Here is an 18,821-nt window from a genome sequence, read left to right as displayed (position 1 = left end):
ACTCAGTGCTTTTAGCAAGAAATATTTTGAAATAGGGATATAAGCATAACAAGGGCATTTGATCTAAAGCACGTTCACAAACGCATTTCACCACTTAAACAAATAGAAAATATTCTCTAATTATGACTATTATGAGTCATATACAGTCAAATTTCCCTGAAACAAACGATATAAAAACGTTTATCATTATAAAATATGGATAAATTAAAAAATTATGAAAATTTACAACGATTAAACATGACAATAACCTCAAAATATCTTTTTTTTTTCAATTAGTAAACCCAATAGAAGTTGAAGGCAACTTTAAAAACAAGAGCTGATGAGAGATGTGAAATTCTCGTTTTCATCAGAAGGAATGACATGAGTGTTCGTGCATAAAAATAAGAGAATTTAAAACTAGAATATTAAAATCTATATATATATATATATATAATGAAGGCACTTAAAAGATAGAAGTTGAAAATTCAGCCAAAAAAAAAAAAACAATAACTGAAATGCGGATATAATAGACTAGAGCCAGTATTAGACTAGAGCCCTTACATCTATGAACTTCGTATCCGAAAAGTATTTGATCTGTGCTGCAGAATAAAATTCTGAGACCATTTTTATGTAAAAAGAAAAAAAAAAGAAAAAAATCAAATTCAATAGGTTTCGTCAAGCGACCTCTCAAATCATCTCTAGCAGCATTTTCATCATATGAAGGTGACCAAACCGGCCAACCTTATCAGCTCTTACCTGAAAAAAATCAGAATAACATGACTAAATCAATGGTTATCGATAAAACTGGTCCTACAAATAGGGAAATTTACATGCATAGCACACAATCCTTGTGCATTTACATATCTCACACCTGAACTTTCATTTTAGATGTATAGCATTTTGGTGCTTTAAATCTAAGCATAAAAGGTTGCTTTCTCTTTAAAAAGTGGTAATAGTGCTACTTTCAATTTGATATTAAAGATTTGAGTTTGAGTTTTTATGTGTGTAAATATGAAAGTTTAGGAGTTAGATATGTAAATACATAAGAATTTTGTGCTCTTTATGTAAATGCCCCAATTTGTTACTACCTATTGCATTACCTCAGAGCAAAGTCTGTTCAGATCATGTCTGTTTGTCTGTAACAAGGTATCTTTTAGCAGACTCCAAACCCAGTTCCTTGTTCACCTGAATTTCATAATCCAAGCATCGCAATGAAGGAAGAAGCAAGTAACACAAGGCCTGCATTCTAACTAGAAATACCTACCAGTTCCTGGTGTATTAACTTCAATCCTAAACAGAACTTTTTAGCTTTTACTGAACCAACCTGAAGTATTAAAAAACCTTATTAGTCTTCAGACTTGAAAAAGTTCAAGGTAGTGACAAGCTTAAAAATTGACATACAATAAAAAGGCAAAGTATCATAAGAAATTTTTCTAATAGGTATTTAATTGTAAAAAAAAAGTCAGACATATTCTTTAATCTCTTGTTGCAAGGAGGAACGCCATCTGCACATGCCAAAGGTAATAAAGCAGCAACTAATTTTAGGTCCAGAAATGCATTTGTTACTGGTCACAACATCCGTAAGTATCGTTTGCATTCACTTCTATAATCTCATAAACTAGGAAAATTTCCAAGATAGAGTGAAAGCTATATGAAGGCAGACCTGTTTGCATTAGAGTGAGAAAATGATCAACAGCCCAATCTACCATTTTGAAAAACTTGAATATTGGTGAAGTTCACCCCAAAAGATTATTTTAAATATAGCAGTTTGTCATAACAAAGGAAATCACTGATTATTGTCAGTTGAAGTGAAGGATAACGTCACATCCCACTTATTGTAATAACCAAAAATTTAAGAAATTCAAATTTCATTATTAAATTTTGAGTTAAATAAATAAACTAAAGCTCGCTATTGAGTCGAGTTCAAGTCAGCTTGCAAGCTGGCTTGGCTCACTTAGACCCCTATTTCCAGCCATCTCTATTCGAAATCTTTGCCTTGGCTTTGAATACGAATAGGTGGGTGATACATAGCATTAGTAGCTTGGGATTGTAATTAATCCTCCCCTTTTCTCTAGTAATGTAAATTTATGTAATATAAGCATTGATTGTACTAAAAAATTCTAGTATAACAAAAGTTAAAGCTTTTATTGTGTGCTTTGTTAAGTATTATTCTTAGTTGAATGGTTGAATGCATCAATATTTGAATAAAGACATTCATTCGTGGTATTTACCTATTGGATCCCTAAGTGTGAAATGATGAGCACTGTCTTTACCTTGAACATCTCGCTTCGTTGTGTTATATTTAAGAAGGATTCATGTCTCGTTGGGACAAATTATAATTGATTCTAGACTATTTTTGAAATCAACAATGCATGTTCCATGAGCATCGTCTATGATTCAGCAATAACTCCATCTGTCTACACAGACTCAAAAAAAATCACTTGATATAAATGTTGTTATATTAAAAAATTTATGTTTGGAGGCAGATTCAGACACTAGAAAGTTCTCAAAATTAATATTCATCCCTTTTGGTTTCTCAATTATTGGGTGAACTAATTTCGGAATAGGTCTCCCATCTAGATTTACCAATTTCAACAATAAATTTGCAAATCGATTATCTTCTCCTGAAATATGCTCAATTTTGAGGTATCCAATTTTTTCAGCTTTAGTATTCATTTTGAATAAATACCTCTGCAAAACGTCTTTCCTAACTTCATAATGGTCATTCACCTGATTGACCACCAATTGAGAATTTGATCAAACAAAGGTTTCACCCCAATATCTTCAACAAATCTCAAGCCAGCAATTAGTGTTTCGTATACGATTTGATTAATACTAATCCCATAGCATTATTAAACAAAGCAATATAGTCAAATTTTAGTTGGGTTGTGTAGCACCAATCTGATACCAACTCTTTGTCTATATCTGAAACCCCATCCACAAACATAGTCCATATAACTTCTTCAATAATATTCACAACTAGTGCCAGATTCAAAAAACTCAACCAAAAAATCAACCAAAGTTTGCATCTTGATACCATTTCTTAAAAAAATAAAATATGTTGAACTCGTTTAGTTCGACTATACACTTGAATGGTATATGTCTTTTTTATGCTTAAATTTCTTTGCACTTATCATATGTTATTGAATGAAATTGCATTTTAAAGAAAGATTATTTTCATGCTTATCTTGTAGGTATATAACACTTGAAGCGGATTGGAGCTAAAATGAAATGAAATAGAGGCAAATGGGAGCAAATAGGGGGGCACTGCCAACAGCGTGGTGCCTAGGCGCCACAGACTGGCGCCTATGTAATAGTCTCCGCCCAGAAAACAGAGAAGACGGTGCCTAGGTGCCCAAACTGTCCAGGAGCGATTCTACACACCGCAAGAATTTATTTGATGGATCTAGACGTTTGGAAAAAGACTTTTGGCATTTTCTAAGTCCTGGAATTCTCCAGGAAGGCCAAGAAGTCGTAAAAAGAAGAAATTTATAATTTTACCTTTTCTAGAGAGATTGGCGACAGGATTTTGAGAGATATCTGTAAAGGATTGTATTAGCATTACATGGATCAGCAGAAAATTTTGTTGGAGGGATTTTCATCTTTAATTTAGAGGGAAAAAATTAAGTATTATATTTTTCATTATCTTGTACTTGTAAGCACTTATCTAGTAGATTTTTTTTGTTTTAATAAAGTTTTTTGTTGTGTGTGACAACTGCTTTACGAAGTAAAATTACTTTTTATTTGCAATGAATTGGATAATTGTTTAAGATGTTAGGATGCATGTTAGAATAGGTTTTTCATACCATAGTGATTGTTCTTACTTCATGCTTCATTTACTAATTATTAAAATTTGTTGTAAACTCATAAGTTCCAAGAGGGTTATGACTTTAACAACTAGGAGAAACCACATTGAACTTATGGGTAAAGAAAAAGTAATTATAAGATTCAATGCAATGTTAGGGAGCTATTCGTTGATGGGTGTAAATTGGTGTTTCTAAAATGACAGGCTAGATTCCTAACCAATTTGTCTAGGGTTTCGTACCTTAAATCTAAAATTAAGTCAATTATAGGACTATTAGGAGAATGAGACTCTAGAGTGACAAGCTAGAAGTTTCGCCATGATAATCTAGTTATTTTAGGGAATCGACCCTAGGTTAACTGAGCTACGTTATACACTCCGAAAAGAGTAACTAAGATTTTTCTTCCTATTGTCACTGGCCACATTAGAATCTAAGCATCACATTCCTACACATTATTAGGTCACCACAAGAGAAAAGATAGTTGTTACACCTCAAAATTCACCAAATCAATTTATCTAGTTAGGTTTAACTTCAGATTTAGGTTTGTATTTAAGAGTTGTTAAAAAAACAACCTTAACCGACATTTCAAACTAAGACCTCATAGTAGTAGACTAGAACTTAGCTTGAGAGATTTCTTCCATCGCTGCCCTGTGAGATCGATAATCGGGACTCTATTAAAGTCTTATATTACTTAAACGATACGAATACTAGCGTAGAACCTCTGTGTGTAAACTATAAATTAATTCTAAACTCTATAATATATCAATTTTGCATATTAGCCGCCTAAAGAAACTGGGTAGAGTTTTTTTCCAGGAAACTAAAAAAAAAACGTAACTGCGGATTTGGTCAAATGGTCTACCAAAATAATCAAGCTTAGCGACTACTAACTTTAAAGAATAATCAACGATGATTTTTATTCAATGTGCATAAAAGCAAGGTCGTGGCCTTCAAATTAGAATGATCAGGGCTAAAGCATGTTTTTTTAAAAATTGGACACCTACGTTTAATACCCCTTAAAATTTTAATGATATAATAAATAAGAAATTATGTTTTTTTTCTTCTAGAATAAACACGAAGCTGATAGCTCCGAACAATAAGATATATAAACAAGCTCTTATCAAATTTTGGATTTTGAAGAAGTGGAGGAAAAAATAAAATATTCTTCGATTATAAGAGAGGTTTTTTGCATTCTTTGGATTAAGTTAAATGTTAGCGTTTAGCTTTTTACAAAATGCAAAACTTTTATCTTCCAACTTCAAAATAAATCTATTATTGGGTTAAGCGAAGTGTTTAGAACCTCTTTGGTACTTTTGGGAGACATCAAGTCAAGAATAGCTTTCACGTTTATCAGGTTCATCTTAAAATCTTACGAGTGTTTTGCAATAAATACATTCACAAATCTTTGATATGTGGCACCAATAATCTCAATCCTAAAAAAGTTACGGAGTAATAGTGCACATCATCTTCACGTATGAACACAGTTTTCTTGCTATCAGCTGAATGTATTTTAATTTAATGGTAGTCTAAAAATGCGTCAAAAAAGAATAGCCAACAACAGAGTCAACTAAAGCATCAATTCTCCGCAAAGGATAATTGTATTTTGGGTAGATCAAATTCAAATTAGTAAAATCAAAACACATTCTTCACTTGTTATAATCATCACCATATTTGCAAGCAAATCAAGATATGAAATTCTTTAATAAAACCAGCATCAAGTAACTTCTATATTTTTTGTCAAATTGGTTCAACTAATGTTGTTAAATCTTTTCCCATCTTGTGTTTCATCGGTCGAGCTGTAGGATTAATGTTGAGCTTATGAAAAGTGATATCAATGCTAACTCCTAGCATCTCTGGCTCCCTAAGAGTATTAATGATGTCACCCTTATGTTCAGTATCAAAAGTCGAACATAACTAGAAAATTCTATCAAGCTCTCATTCGACAAAAACTTCTTTCATAGTTTCCTTAGCTTCCAAGTCGCTCCTCATTTGTACTCTGAGTTGTAAGAATTCCTTTTGCATGGTACCTACAACTTTTAAAAAGCATGCCCCTGACTGCACTAAGGGCTTGTCTGGCGCCGCATTTTTCGTGCGGCGCGGTTTAAAAATGTCTTTTTTTCTCTCGTTTGGTAACTATAGCTCGGCGGCGTATTGATAACATTTCGATAAAATGCAAGCCGCATGTTTGACCCCGCAGCCCACGTTTAATATTAATTTTTCACTCGGCTTTTACTGCCCTACCCCCTTCCTCCCCTCTATGGCAACCGAGCTCCTTTCTCGGGACCCGCTCTCCCCTCCCTCGCGATTCTCTGCCCTAAAGGTAAGATCTCTGCTTGCCTCTTCTCCGGTCTATAGTTTTGTTGGCAAGGCTTCGTGGTTACTTTATTCTCCCTATCCCCTCAGCTCTTCGACTCTACTTGGTTTATTTGTTCAATTTATCTAGTTAGATTTAACTTTAGATTTAGGTGTGTATTTAGGAATAGGTGTTAGAAAAACACCCTTAATCGACATTCCAAACTAAAACCTGATAGTACTACACTAGAACTTAGCCTAAGGAATTTCTTATCTCGCTTCCCTGTGGGATCGATAATCGGGACTCCATTAGAGCCCTATATTACTCGAACGATACGTATACTTATGTAGAACCCCTAGTGTCTAAATTACAAATTAAATTCTAAACTCTAAAACATATCTATTTGCACACTAGCCGCCTAAAAAGACTAGGTCAAGTTTTTTGCCGAGAAACTAAATAATTGTGTAACTGCGTAACTGCAGATCGGGTCAAATTTTTGGCGTTGTTGCAAGGAAGCTACAGTAAGAACTTTATAAAAATTTTAGTTGAACTTGAAAAATTTAGATTTGGAAATTGTAGTGTTATTATCTAGTGTGTTAATTTATTATGAGTGTATTTAAAAGAAAATCCAAAATACCAAAAATATTTTTGAGTGCTTGAAGTACTGAATATCTGTCCTATTAGTTAAGTCATTAGAGTTGAATCTGTAGTTCACGTACTGCAAACCTTGAATTATACGACTCAAAACTAGAAAAAACATTTAGGAGAATTAGAAAGCCCTAAGGAGCAAAGTGGTGAGCAAGTGAAATATGTACAACCTTTGGATTCGTCGAGCTGACGATGCTAAATCAAGCGTTTAATGGGTGGCAACCCATATGTTATATGTCTGTGTATTTGTGAGTTGTAATTGTTTGAGGTGTGATGTGTTTGTTTTAGAGTGAATTGATCAGTTTGATTGATGTTGGTAGATGTCTGGATTGTTAGTGAATTAATTTAATCTTTGTGTGTCATGAGTGAGGTTATTCCTTAACTTCTTGTTGTGACTAGACTAATATTTATTTTTTTGTAGTAGTTGGATTAACAAGTACATTACGACTCAGTTCTAAACCAAACTAGAGGATTAACTGGAGACATGATGAGTTTGGACATAGAACAGGTCCATCTAAATTCTGTTAATTCCTTTATCTGACCTTTTTTTCTTCAATATGGTTCAATAAACTAGTTGAAGAATAACCCGATGATGATCTTACACTACCCTTATAACTGTTAGAGGTGCATACTTATAGTGATAAGCTAATACATGAGGTTGGTACTCGTGAGCCAATATATCAGGGATAATCGTGTCCATGGGGTTAGACCTTATAAAAACAGTTAAAAGTACCCAATTGATCAGTGACGTGATTCCGTTAGAATCGGAAGAAAATAAGGTGTGATGAGATGGAAGAACAATTAATCTCGTTCATGTATTGATGTTTGTGTATGTGTTACAACAACATAGAAGAATTGAGGAACATATAAATATATATCCCTATTCTGACCTGTTGTGCTAGTTAGACTTTTCCTTAACTTAATTTCATTCATTCAGCAAGTTTTAGTTTAAATTTAATTTCTCCTGCACAATTCTATCATGATGAATATTTGTAGATATTTTTGATAGGCATTTGTGGTAATAAAATTCCTGAGTTGTTTTTCTTCGAGCTTATATTTTTTGTACTAAATTTTATATATGTTAAAAATTAAGTTTGGGGGGGAAGAAACGTATTTTTAAAACTTAACTTTATTTATTCTCAGTAGACTGTATTTAATTTAATATCACTTTTAAAATGACTTGTAGTATGTGGTGTTATCTTTAAGTTATTATAATTTTGATTTTAAGAATATTAGAAAAAACTTAGTTGGGCTTAGTTGGGATCCTATGTGAAGATGTGAAGAAAACTATTCTAGAGTTAAGATATTTTGTAGGAAACATTAATAGAACGATTTTGCTATTTAAAATATCCTAAAAGAAAAAAAAATAAAAAAAAGTAAAAAAATGAGAAGTGAGGAGTTTTGGAAAAAGCCTAATAAAAAATTGGTTCCACTTGAATTTTTTTAAAGAAGAAGACTTAAAAACAATTCTAAGCTTATTTTTTATTTTATTTTTTTAAAAAAGAATATTTGTTAAATTGGTATTGATAAGACACTTAGACACTTTTTTAAACTTTCTAAGAGTTTTTAGTTTGACAAATTTCAATAACTTTTGAAGTGAATAGAAAATCAAGATTCTGAAATTGAATATGAGATATTATTACACCCTAATTTTAGGTTGATTTGTTAGAATTTCTCCTAAGTTACACTATAACAGTTTTGAGACAGAATTTTAGGAAACTCTACTGAAACTCACTACCTCAAATCAACTAATTTGTTTTTTTAAGTTGTAGTGTTACTTGAGGGAAATTAACGTTTAAATTTGAGGGATTTTGATATAACTTTTTATATTTAATTTCTTTTACATTTATCACATGTTTTTAAATGAAATTACACTTTAATGAATGATTATTTTCATGTTTAACTTGCAGGTATAACACTTGAAACAGATTGGAGCTGAAACGGGGCAAAACAAAGGCAAAAGGGAGCAAATGGGGGTGCTGTCAGCAGGCGTCAGTCTCAGCCCAGAAAACAGAGATGAAGGTGATGTGTGGTATATAGAACAATCGATCGATGACGAAACAAAAAAAATAGAATTGAGAAAATTTACAACATTAAAGGACAGTGAAACACACAGATTTACGTGGTTCGACAAATTATTTATGTCAACAGACCTACAGAAGATTTTTTTACTTGAGGAATTACACCATCATCAATCACGTCGACGATTACTAGAAGAATTCTCAATTTTTCTCTCTTTTTCTCTTCTTCTCTACTCTCTACCTGTGAGCCACACGGATCAACAATAAAACAGGGAGCAACACCTTATTTCTCCTACTTCACCAGTGAGCCAACGCCGAAGAAATCCCGAGGGAGAGCAGGAACATGCGATTCCCTTTGCTTCTTCCGTAAGCCAAAACGCGGAAGAGAAAACCAAGAGGGAGCATCACGAGGCGGCTTGCTACTTCTCCTTTTAATCGCGAAATGGAGAGGAGCGAACTGGAGGCGAAAGGCGAAGTTACGATTAGCGAAATCGAATGAGCGGAGGCGGAAGTAGTTTCCACATTCGCGAATCGATGTCAAGCTCCACTTAACAAATCTACTTGGAGACTGGGACACTGACTGTATCACCCACCGGCTATATCATCATTTTCCTCAAACGTGACATCCTCCACCTCTACAACTCAAGGCCCTGCCTTAGAGCTAGAAAACCAACTGAAGCTGCGCACAACTTCAGTTTCTGAAATGTAACACTCTTAGTCAATATATCAGCAGGGTTCTTGCTTCCATAAATTTTCTCAATTAATAACCGTCTGTCATCCAACAATATGAAGTGATACTGATCTGAATGTGTTTGGTTCTGGACTGAAATGTTGGATTCCTGACAAGGAATATAGCGCTCAGACTATCACTGTAGAAAATGCCCTTCTAATTCTTCTTGCTCAATTCTTTTAAGAAGTCATGTAGCAATATCATCTCCTTTACAGCATCTGACATTGCTATATACTCAGCTTCAGTAGTAGACAACGAAATTACCTTCTGCAGATTATAGCCCCATAACACTGTTGTGCCACCAAGAGTATAAATATAGCTCGTAGTACTTCTTATGGTATCAATATCTCCAGCTAGACCAGCATCAACATAGCCCTGTACCTCTGAACTCTTTCGTGAAACACACAAGCAAGTTTTTGAAAAGCCTCTTAGGTACCTCAAGATCTACTTCACTGCTTCCCAATGTTTTTTTCCTGGATTACTCATGTATCTGCTCACAACTCCCACTGCATGGGCAATATCCGGTCTAATGCAAATAATAACATACATAAGTGAACCATTAACTAAAGCATAACCTTACTCATGTGGTCACGTTCCTCCTCTGACTTGAGTGACTAATTCTTGCCAAGTTTGAAGTGACTGCGCAAGGGTCTGCCAACTGGTTTGGCCTTATCCATATTGAACTTGCTAAGTACATTTTTCACATACTAAGTCTCAGAGAGTCTCAATGTGCCTCAGCCTCTATCTTTGAAAATTTTCATGTCAAAGATTTGCTTTGCAGCTCCCAACTCCATTATAAAGTACTCTAACATCTGCTTCTTTAGATTATTGATCTTCTCAATATTGGCTCCTGCAATAAGCATATTATCCACATGCAGCAGTAGGATAATATAGAAATTTTCAAAGTACATGACATAGCAACAGTGATCTGTCTGACATTAGCTGTACCACTATCTAGGAGCTTGCCTCAAGCCATACAAGCTCTTTTTCAGTTTGTAAACTGAATCTTCATTTCCCTGTACGACGAACCCTTCAGGTTGGTGCATGTAGATGTCTTATTCAAGGTCTCCATGAAGAAAAATTGTCTTCACATCTAACTGCTTAAGGAAGATATCTTCAGTAGCCACCATAGACAGTACCATTCTGATGGTTGTAAGCTTCACCACATAAGAGAAAATCTAAGAATAATCAATATCATGCTCCTACTGAAAACCTTTATGGCAAATCTAGTCTTGTACTTCTTACAGTCATCATGCTCCGTCTTCACCCTATACACCCACTTGTTGTGTAATCTCTTCTTCCCTGATGGAAGTTCTCTCAATTCTCAATTCTGATTTTCTAGCAAAGTATCAATCTCCTCCTTCATAGTAAACTCCCACTTGCTGGAATTTTCAACTTGCAATGTTTCTTCATAACTCTGAGGTTCTCCACCATTTGTCAGCAAGATGTAGTTCAAAATTAGAGAATAATGTTGTGGAGAATGTCTAGTCCTTTCTGAACTGCGAGTTATAGATGTGGGGGTGGATTGCTCTGAAATTGACTGTGAAACAGTAGAGTTGATGCCCCATGACACACTCTCCTCGTCACTTGCATGTCTGTCTTGCACTGTGACTTCTGGTAAATCATCAAACCTTAACAACTCAGGTTCTTGCAGTGTTGTTTCAAAAATTGTACTGGTCTTGTCCTTGTATATAATTTTCTCATTGAAAATCACATTTCTGCTCATTATGATCTTCCAACCCTGATAATCCCAGAAACGATAACTAAATCTATCGTCTCCATAGGAAAAGAAATAACATTTTTTTGACTTAGCCTCGAGCTTGCTACGAGCCTCAGAATTAATAATAATATAAGAAAGACAGCCAAAAGTTTTAAGATGACAAAATCTGACATATTTCCCACTCCATACCTCCTCAGGCAATTCACAATATACTGGACATCCCTATTGATCAAGTAAACTGCAGTGTTGACCATTTTTGCCCAAAAAGTAGGTAGTAGTCCAGCGTGCAATCTCATGTTTCTAGCCCGCTCATTAATGATCATGTTCACGTGCTTTGCAAAACCATTTTGTTGTGGTGTCCCTGAAATAGTCTTCGCTATTCCGATGTCCTAAGCTGCACAATACTCCCTGAACCCACCATCAATGTACTCACCACCATTGTCAAACCTCAGACATTTTAGTTTTAAGTCTGTCTCTGTCTCAATCATGATCTTCTAAGTCTTGAAAACATTAAATACATCAAATTTATGTTTCAAGAAATAAACTCATACATTTCTGTTGTGGTCATCAATGAATGTGACGTAGTAACGAGAGCCTCCAAGAGAAGCCACAAGAGAAGGTCCCCACACATCTGTGTACAAGATCGAGTTTTCTTGCCTTTGGTGCTCTGCCACTTTTTAAGAAACTGACCTTTCTTTATTTCTCCATAATGCAACTCTTAGACATGCTGAGATCAACTGACTTCAAATTTAATAACCTGCCTCTAGACTAAAGTTCTGTCATACCCCTCTGACTCATGTGGTCAAGTCTTCAATGCCACAACCCTGTTGTGCTCTCTGCAACAGTAATATCAACACTATTAATTAAACAAGTAATCATATATACCGTACATGTTTTCTTAACCCGAGCCCGTACCAGTATTCATTTAGTCACCTTTCAGGTGCTATCTGAGAACACTACTAAATATTCACACTCATCAACCTGTCCAACAGAAATGAGGTTTTTCTTCAATTTATGAATGTGTCTGACCTTTTGTAGAGTCTACTTATTCTTGTTTGGAAGTGAAATGTCAATGTCTCCAATTTCTACCACATTCAAAACTTCTCCATCTGTCATATATATTTTTCAAAGTCACCTGCAACATAATTTCATATCTATTCCCGATGAAAAGTTGTATGAAAAGAAGCCCCTGAATCCAGAATTCAGTCATCAACAGAACTATGAACTGTCAGCAGTAGCGCATCCTGTGTTTTTTCATTTACCACATTTGCGTTGTGCTTCTCCTTCTTTGGATTTCTGCAATTCCTCTTTATGTGGTCAGTTTTGCCACATTTCAGCAAGTTGTTTTTTGACTAGACCTTGAGTTGCTCCTGCCTCTGTGCTTTGATTTTGATCTTCCTCTATTAGAGTTATTGTCATGCGATCTTCCTCTGGAATCAATATTTAATACTGAACTCGAACACGAGGTATCTTAAGCCAAAATCAAATCACGAATAACATCATATTTCAGTTTAGATTTACCTGCAGAATTACTGACAACTATCGTCATAGCTTTCCAACTATTTCGCAATGAAGCCAACAAGATTAGTGCACGCATCTCATCATCAAATTCAACTTCCGCAGAAAATAATTGATTTGTGATAGTATTGAAATCATTCAAGTAATGTACACGTATCTTCTGTCATCTTCAAATTAAATAACTTCTTCATCAGATGTGTCTTGTTATTCGCGGATGGCTTTTCATACATATCTGACAATGCTATCATGAGATCTGTTGTAGTCCTTTCCCTGACAACGTTGTGTGCAACGAACATCGACAAGGTCAATCGAATAACCCTCAGAACTTATCGCTCCAACAAATTTCATTCAGCCTCATCCATCATTTTAGGTCTTTTCTCCAATAACGAAAGATAAAATTTCTTCTCATAGAGGTAGTCCTCTATCTACATCCTCCAGTAACTAAAATATGTTCCATCAAACTTCTTGATCCCTAAAATCTTCAATTCATCTGCAGTCATCATTCTTTCTCAGATTCGAACCACGGCTCTAATGCCAATTGTTGTGTGGTATATAGAACGATCGATCAACGACAAAGCAAAAAAATAGAATCAAGAATTTTTTGATAGGGCTGTCATGAGATCTGCAGTAGTCCTTTCCTTGAAGACATTATGTGCAACGGACCTCGACAGGGTCAATCGAATAACTCTCAGAACTTGTCGCTCCAACAAATTTAATTCAACCTCATCCATCATTTCAGGTCTTTTTCCCAATAACGAAAGATGAAATTTCTTTCCATAGAGGCAGTCATCTATCTACATCTTTCAGTAACCAAAATATGTTCCATCAAACTTCTCAATCCCTGAAATCTTCAATTCATCTATAGTCATCAATTTTCATCAGATTCGAACAACGGCTCTGATTCCAATTGTTGTGTGGTATATAAAACGATCGATCGACGACAAAACGAAATAATAGAATCAAGAAATTTCTGACAAAGCTATTATGAGATCTGCAGTAATCCTTTCCCTGACAACGTTGTGTGCGACGGACCTCGACAAGGTCAATCGAATAACCCTTAGAACTTGTCGCTCCAACAAATTTCATTCAGCCTCATCCATCATTTCAGGTCTTTTCCCCAACAACGAAAGATGAAATTTCTTCCCATACAGGTAGTCCTCTATCTACATCCTCCAGTAACCAAAATATGTTCCATCAACTTCTCGATCCCTGAAATCTTCAGTTCATCTGCAGTCACATTCTTCCTCAGATCCGAACCATAGCTCTGATACCAATTGTTGTGTGGTATATAAGACGATCGATTGACGACAAAGCGAAAAAATAGAATTAAGAAAATTCACACTAGAAAAGGACAGCGGAACACACAGATTTATGTGGTTCGGCAAACTACCTACTTCCACAGAGTTGTAGAGGATTTTATTACTTGAGGAATTACACCGTCGTCGATCACGTCAACGAACACAAGAAGAATTTCTCACTTCCTCTCTCTTTCTCTTCCTCTCTCTACTCTCTACCCGTAAGCCACACAGATCAACAATAAAACAGGGAACAACACCGTCTTATTTCTCCTACTCCTTCACCCGTGAGGCAACGCCGAAGAAATCCTGCGGGAGAGCAGGAACATGCGATTCTCTTTGCTTCTTCCGTAAGCCAAAATGCAGAAGAAAAAACCAAGAGGGAGCATCATGCGACGGCTTGCTATTTCTCCTTTTAGGCGCGAAATCAGAGACAAAAACTGGAGGCGGGAGGGCAAACTTTGATTCACGAAATCAAAAGAGCGGAGGCAGTAGTTTTCCTATTCACAAATGGACGCTGAGCTCCACTTAACAGACGGCGCCTACGCGCTACATACTGGCGCTTATGCACCCGAACTGTCCAGGGGCAGTTTCTGCACGCCCCAAGGAGTTGTTTCACGAATTTAAACAATTGGAAAAAAACTTTTTGACATTTTCTAAGTCCTAAAATTTTCCAAGAAGGCCAAGAGGTGATATATTGGAGTAGAAAATGTAGATTTTTATCTTTTCTGAAGAGATTAGTGAGGGGATTTTGAGAGATATCTGTAAGGAAATGTATAAGCATTGCATTGATCAACATGAGACTTTGTTAGGGATTGTCATCTTTCTTTCAGAGGGAAAAAACTAAATATTGTGTTCTTCATTATCTTGTACTTTTTGTAAACACTTATATAGTAGATTTTTTTTAATTTGATGAAGCTTTCTGTTGTGTGTGACACCTGCTTTGTGAAGTAGAACTCTTGTACTTTTCTTTTGCAATAAATTAGAAGAAAGTTTAAGATGTTAGGATGCATTTTAGAATAGGTTTTTGATATCATAGTGATGGTTCTATTTCATGCTTCATTTACTAATCAATCTGACAAATTGATATGTTAAAATTTGTTGTAAACTCATACATTCCGGGAGGGCTATGACTTTAGCAACTAAGAGGAATCACATTGAACTTATGAGCGAAGGAAAAGTAGTCCTAAGATTCAATGCAATGTTAGGGACACATTCGTTGATGGGTGCAAAATGGTGTTTCTAATGTAGCAAGTAAGATTCCTAACCAATTTGATCTTGGGCTTCGTAACTTTAATCTAAAATTAAGTCAATTATAGGGCTATTAGAAGGAGACTCTAGGGTGACAGGCTAGAAATTTCGTCGTGATAATCTCATTATTTAAGGAATCGACCCTAGGTTAATTGAGCTACCTTATACACTCGGAATAGGGTAACTTAGATTTTTGCTCCTATTGTCACTGGCCACATTAGATTCTAAGCATCATATTCCTACACATTATCTGGGTCACCACAAGAGAAAGGTAGTTTTTACACCTCAAAATTCACCAAATCAATTTATCTAGTTAGGTTTAACTTCAGATTTAGGTTTGTATTTAAGAGTTGTTAGAAAAACACCCTTAATCGACATTCCAAACAAAGACCTAATAGTAGTAGACTAGAGCTTAGCTTGAGGGATTTCTTCCATCGCTTCCCTGTGGGATCAATAATCGGGACTCTATTATAGTCTTATATTACTTGAACGATACGTATACTTGCGTAGAACCTCTGTGTGTAAACTATAAATTAAATTTTAAACTCTATAATATATACATTTTGCATATTAGCCGCTTAAAGAAACTGGGTAGAGTTTTTTGCAAGGAAACTAAAAAACAACGTAACTGTGGATTTGGTCATATGGTCTACCAGAATAATCAAGCTTAGCGACTACTAACTTTAAAGAATAATCAATGATAATTTTTATTCAATATGCATAAAAGCAAGGTCGTGGCCTTCAAATTAGATTAATCAAGGCTAAAGCATGTTTTTTTTCAAAATTGGACACATACGTTTAATACCCTTAAAATTTTAATGATATAATAAATAACAAAATTATTTTTTTTCTTCTAGAATAAGCACAAAGCTGATAGCTCCGAACAATAAGATATATAAACAAGCTCTTATCAAATTTTGGATTTTGAAGAAGTGGAGGAAAAAATAAAATATTCTTCGATTATAAGAGAGGTTTTTTGCATTCTTTGGATTAAGTTAAATGTTAGCGTTTAGCTTTTTACAAAATGCAAAACTTTTATCTTCCAACTTCAAAATAAATCTATTATTGGGTTAAGCGAAGTGTTTAGAACCTCTTTGGTACTTTTGGGAGACATCATCTCCAGAATAGCTTTCACATTTATCGGGTTCATCTTAAAATCTTCTGAGTGTTTTGCAATAAATACATTCATAAATCTTTGATGTGGCACAAATAATCTCAATCCTAAAAAAATTACGGAATAATAGTGCACACCATCTTCACGTATGAACACAGTTTTCTTGCTATCAGCTGAATATATTTTAATTTGATGGTAGTCTAAAAATACATTAAAAAAGAATAGCCAACAACAAAGTCAACTAAAGCATCAATTCTCCACAAAGGATAATTGTATTTTGGGTAGATCAAATTGAAATTAGCAAAATCAAAACACATCCTTCACTTGTTATTCAACTTCAAAAGCATCACCATATTTGCAAGCAAATCAAGATATGAAATTCTTTAATAAAACCAACATCAATAAACTTCTATATTTTTTGTTAAGTTGGTTCAACTAATCTTGTTAAATCTTTTCCCATCTTGTGTTTCATCGATCGAGCTGTAGGATTAATGTTGAGCTTATGACAAGTGATATCAATACTAACTCTTAGCATCTTTGGCTCCCTAAGAGTATTAATCACGTCACCCTTAAGTATAGTATCAAAAGTAGAACATAACTAGAAAATTCTATCAAGCTCTCATTCGACAAAAACAACTTCTTTCATAGTCTTGTTAGCTTCCAAGTCGCTCCTCATTTGTACTCTGAGTTGTAAGAATTCCTTTTGCATGGTACTTACAACTTTTAAAAAGCATGCCCTTGACTGCACTAAGGGCTTGTTTGGCACCGCATTTTTCGTGCGGCGCGGCTTAAAAATGTCTTTTTTTTCTCTTGTTGGATAACTATAGCTCGACGGCATATTGATAATATTTCGATAAAATTCAGGCCACAAGTTTGACCCTGCAGCCCGCGTTTCATATTAATCTCTCACTCGGCTTTTACTGCCCTACCCCCTTCCTAACCTCTATGGCAACCGAGCTTCCTTCTCGCGACCCGCTCTCCCCTCCCTCGCGATTCTCTGCCCTAAAGGTAAGATCTCTGCTCGCCTCCTCCTCTCCGGTCTATGATTTTGTTGGCAAGATTTGGTGATTACTTTATTCTCCCTATTCCCTCTGCTCTCCGGCTCTACTTGGTTTATTTGTTCTTCCTCAGCCCACAGTATTCTCTATCACTATATTCTATGACATTTTATTTTTGCAATAGTTTTAGATGCTCTAAGCTCTTTTCGATCGATGATTCTCGTATGGTTGTCCACTGCTGTTGGATTTTGTAATTTCTGCAATTTTGGCTTTTGCAATTCATGTGATTTTCCATTGTTGTTGGATTTTTTTATTGTTGATCGGGTGATGGCCTTTGCTGTGAGTTGGGTGCTTACTATGATAGGGTGGTTACTGTGATAATTAATGTCAGTGCATTATTGGTGGATTGCTGGCGGTTGACCCTAGTGGTGGATTGCTTGTGGTGGTTGTTGTGATTGTGTGTGCGGTGTGGTTGTGGTTGTGTTTATGTGTGGAGATGTTGTTTTGTTTATGTGTGGAGATGTGGCTCTGTGTGGAGGTGTAGTTGAGTGTGTAGTGTTGGTTTTGTGTGTTGTGATTGTGGTGGTTGTGATTGTGTTTGAAGGTGTGGCTCTGTGTGGAGGTGGTTGTGGTTGTGTGGAAGTTGTGGTTCTGTGTGGAGATAGTTGTGATGGTTGTGGTTGTGTGTGGAGGTTGTGGTTGTGGTTATGGTTGTGATTGGGTTGTGATGGTTGTGTTGTTGTGTTGGTTCTGCGTGGACTGTGGCTGTGTATGGAGGTGTGGCCCTGTGTCGAGGTGGTTGTGATGGTTGTGGTTGTTTGTGGAGGTTGTGGTTGTGTGAAGGTGGTTGTGATTGTGGTTGTGGGTGTTGTAGTAGTTGTGATTGTGGGTTGTGGTTGTGAAGTTGTGTTGGTTCTATGTGGGTTATGTTTGGTGTGGCTCTCTGTCGAGGTGGTTGTGGTGGCTGTGATTGTGTGTGAAGGCTGTGGTTCTCTGTGGAGGTGGTTGTGGTTGAGTGTGGAGGCTATGGTCGTGGTTGTGGTGTGGTTGTGGTTGTGTTGTGGTGGCTATGATTGTAGGTTGTGAATGTATGGTTGTGTGGTTGTGTTGGTTCTGTGTGGGCTGTGGTTATGTGTGGAGGTATGACTCTATGTGGAAGTGGTTCTGGTGGTTGCGGTTGTGTGTGGGTTGTGGTTCTGGTGGCTGTGATTGTGTGTGGAGGCTACGGTTTTATGTGGAAGTGATAGTGCTGGCTTTGGTTGTGTGCGGAGGCTGTGGTTGTGTGGAGGCTGTGGTTGTGTGCGGAGGCTATGATTGTGTGGAAGTTGTGGTTGTCTGTGTAGGTTGTGGTTGTGGATGTGGTTGTGTTGTGGTGGTTGTGATTGTGGATTGTGGTTGTGCGGCTATGTTGGTTCTGTGTGGGTTGTGGTTGTGTGGGGAAGTGTGGCTCTGTG

At 35.9% G+C, this 18,821-nt stretch overlaps 1 protein-coding gene across 3 annotated transcripts in view; it reads right to left on the bottom strand.

Moving 5' to 3' along the window:
* Positions 1-478: 478 nt before the first annotated feature.
* Positions 479-18,821, bottom strand: part of LOC110027625 — a 62,115-nt gene continuing 43,772 nt past the window's right edge. For all 3 annotated transcript variants that reach the window (XM_020729127.1, XM_020729129.1, XM_020729130.1), the window contains exons 5-7: positions 1,244-1,303; positions 1,080-1,164; positions 479-735 (exon numbers count right to left, since the gene is read on the bottom strand). In XM_020729127.1, coding sequence (XP_020584786.1) covers positions 1,102-1,164; positions 1,244-1,303 — 123 coding nt within the window. In that variant the 3' untranslated portion in view covers positions 479-735; positions 1,080-1,101. The remainder of the gene's footprint in view (positions 736-1,079; positions 1,165-1,243; positions 1,304-18,821) is intronic.

Source organism: Phalaenopsis equestris, unplaced genomic scaffold (assembly GCF_001263595.1).
Source record: "Phalaenopsis equestris unplaced genomic scaffold, ASM126359v1 Scaffold000432, whole genome shotgun sequence".
NCBI lineage: Eukaryota > Viridiplantae > Streptophyta > Magnoliopsida > Asparagales > Orchidaceae > Phalaenopsis > Phalaenopsis equestris.
The sequence above is the reverse complement of the archived record's forward strand: the minus strand, read 5'-3'. Positions and strand labels throughout refer to the sequence as shown.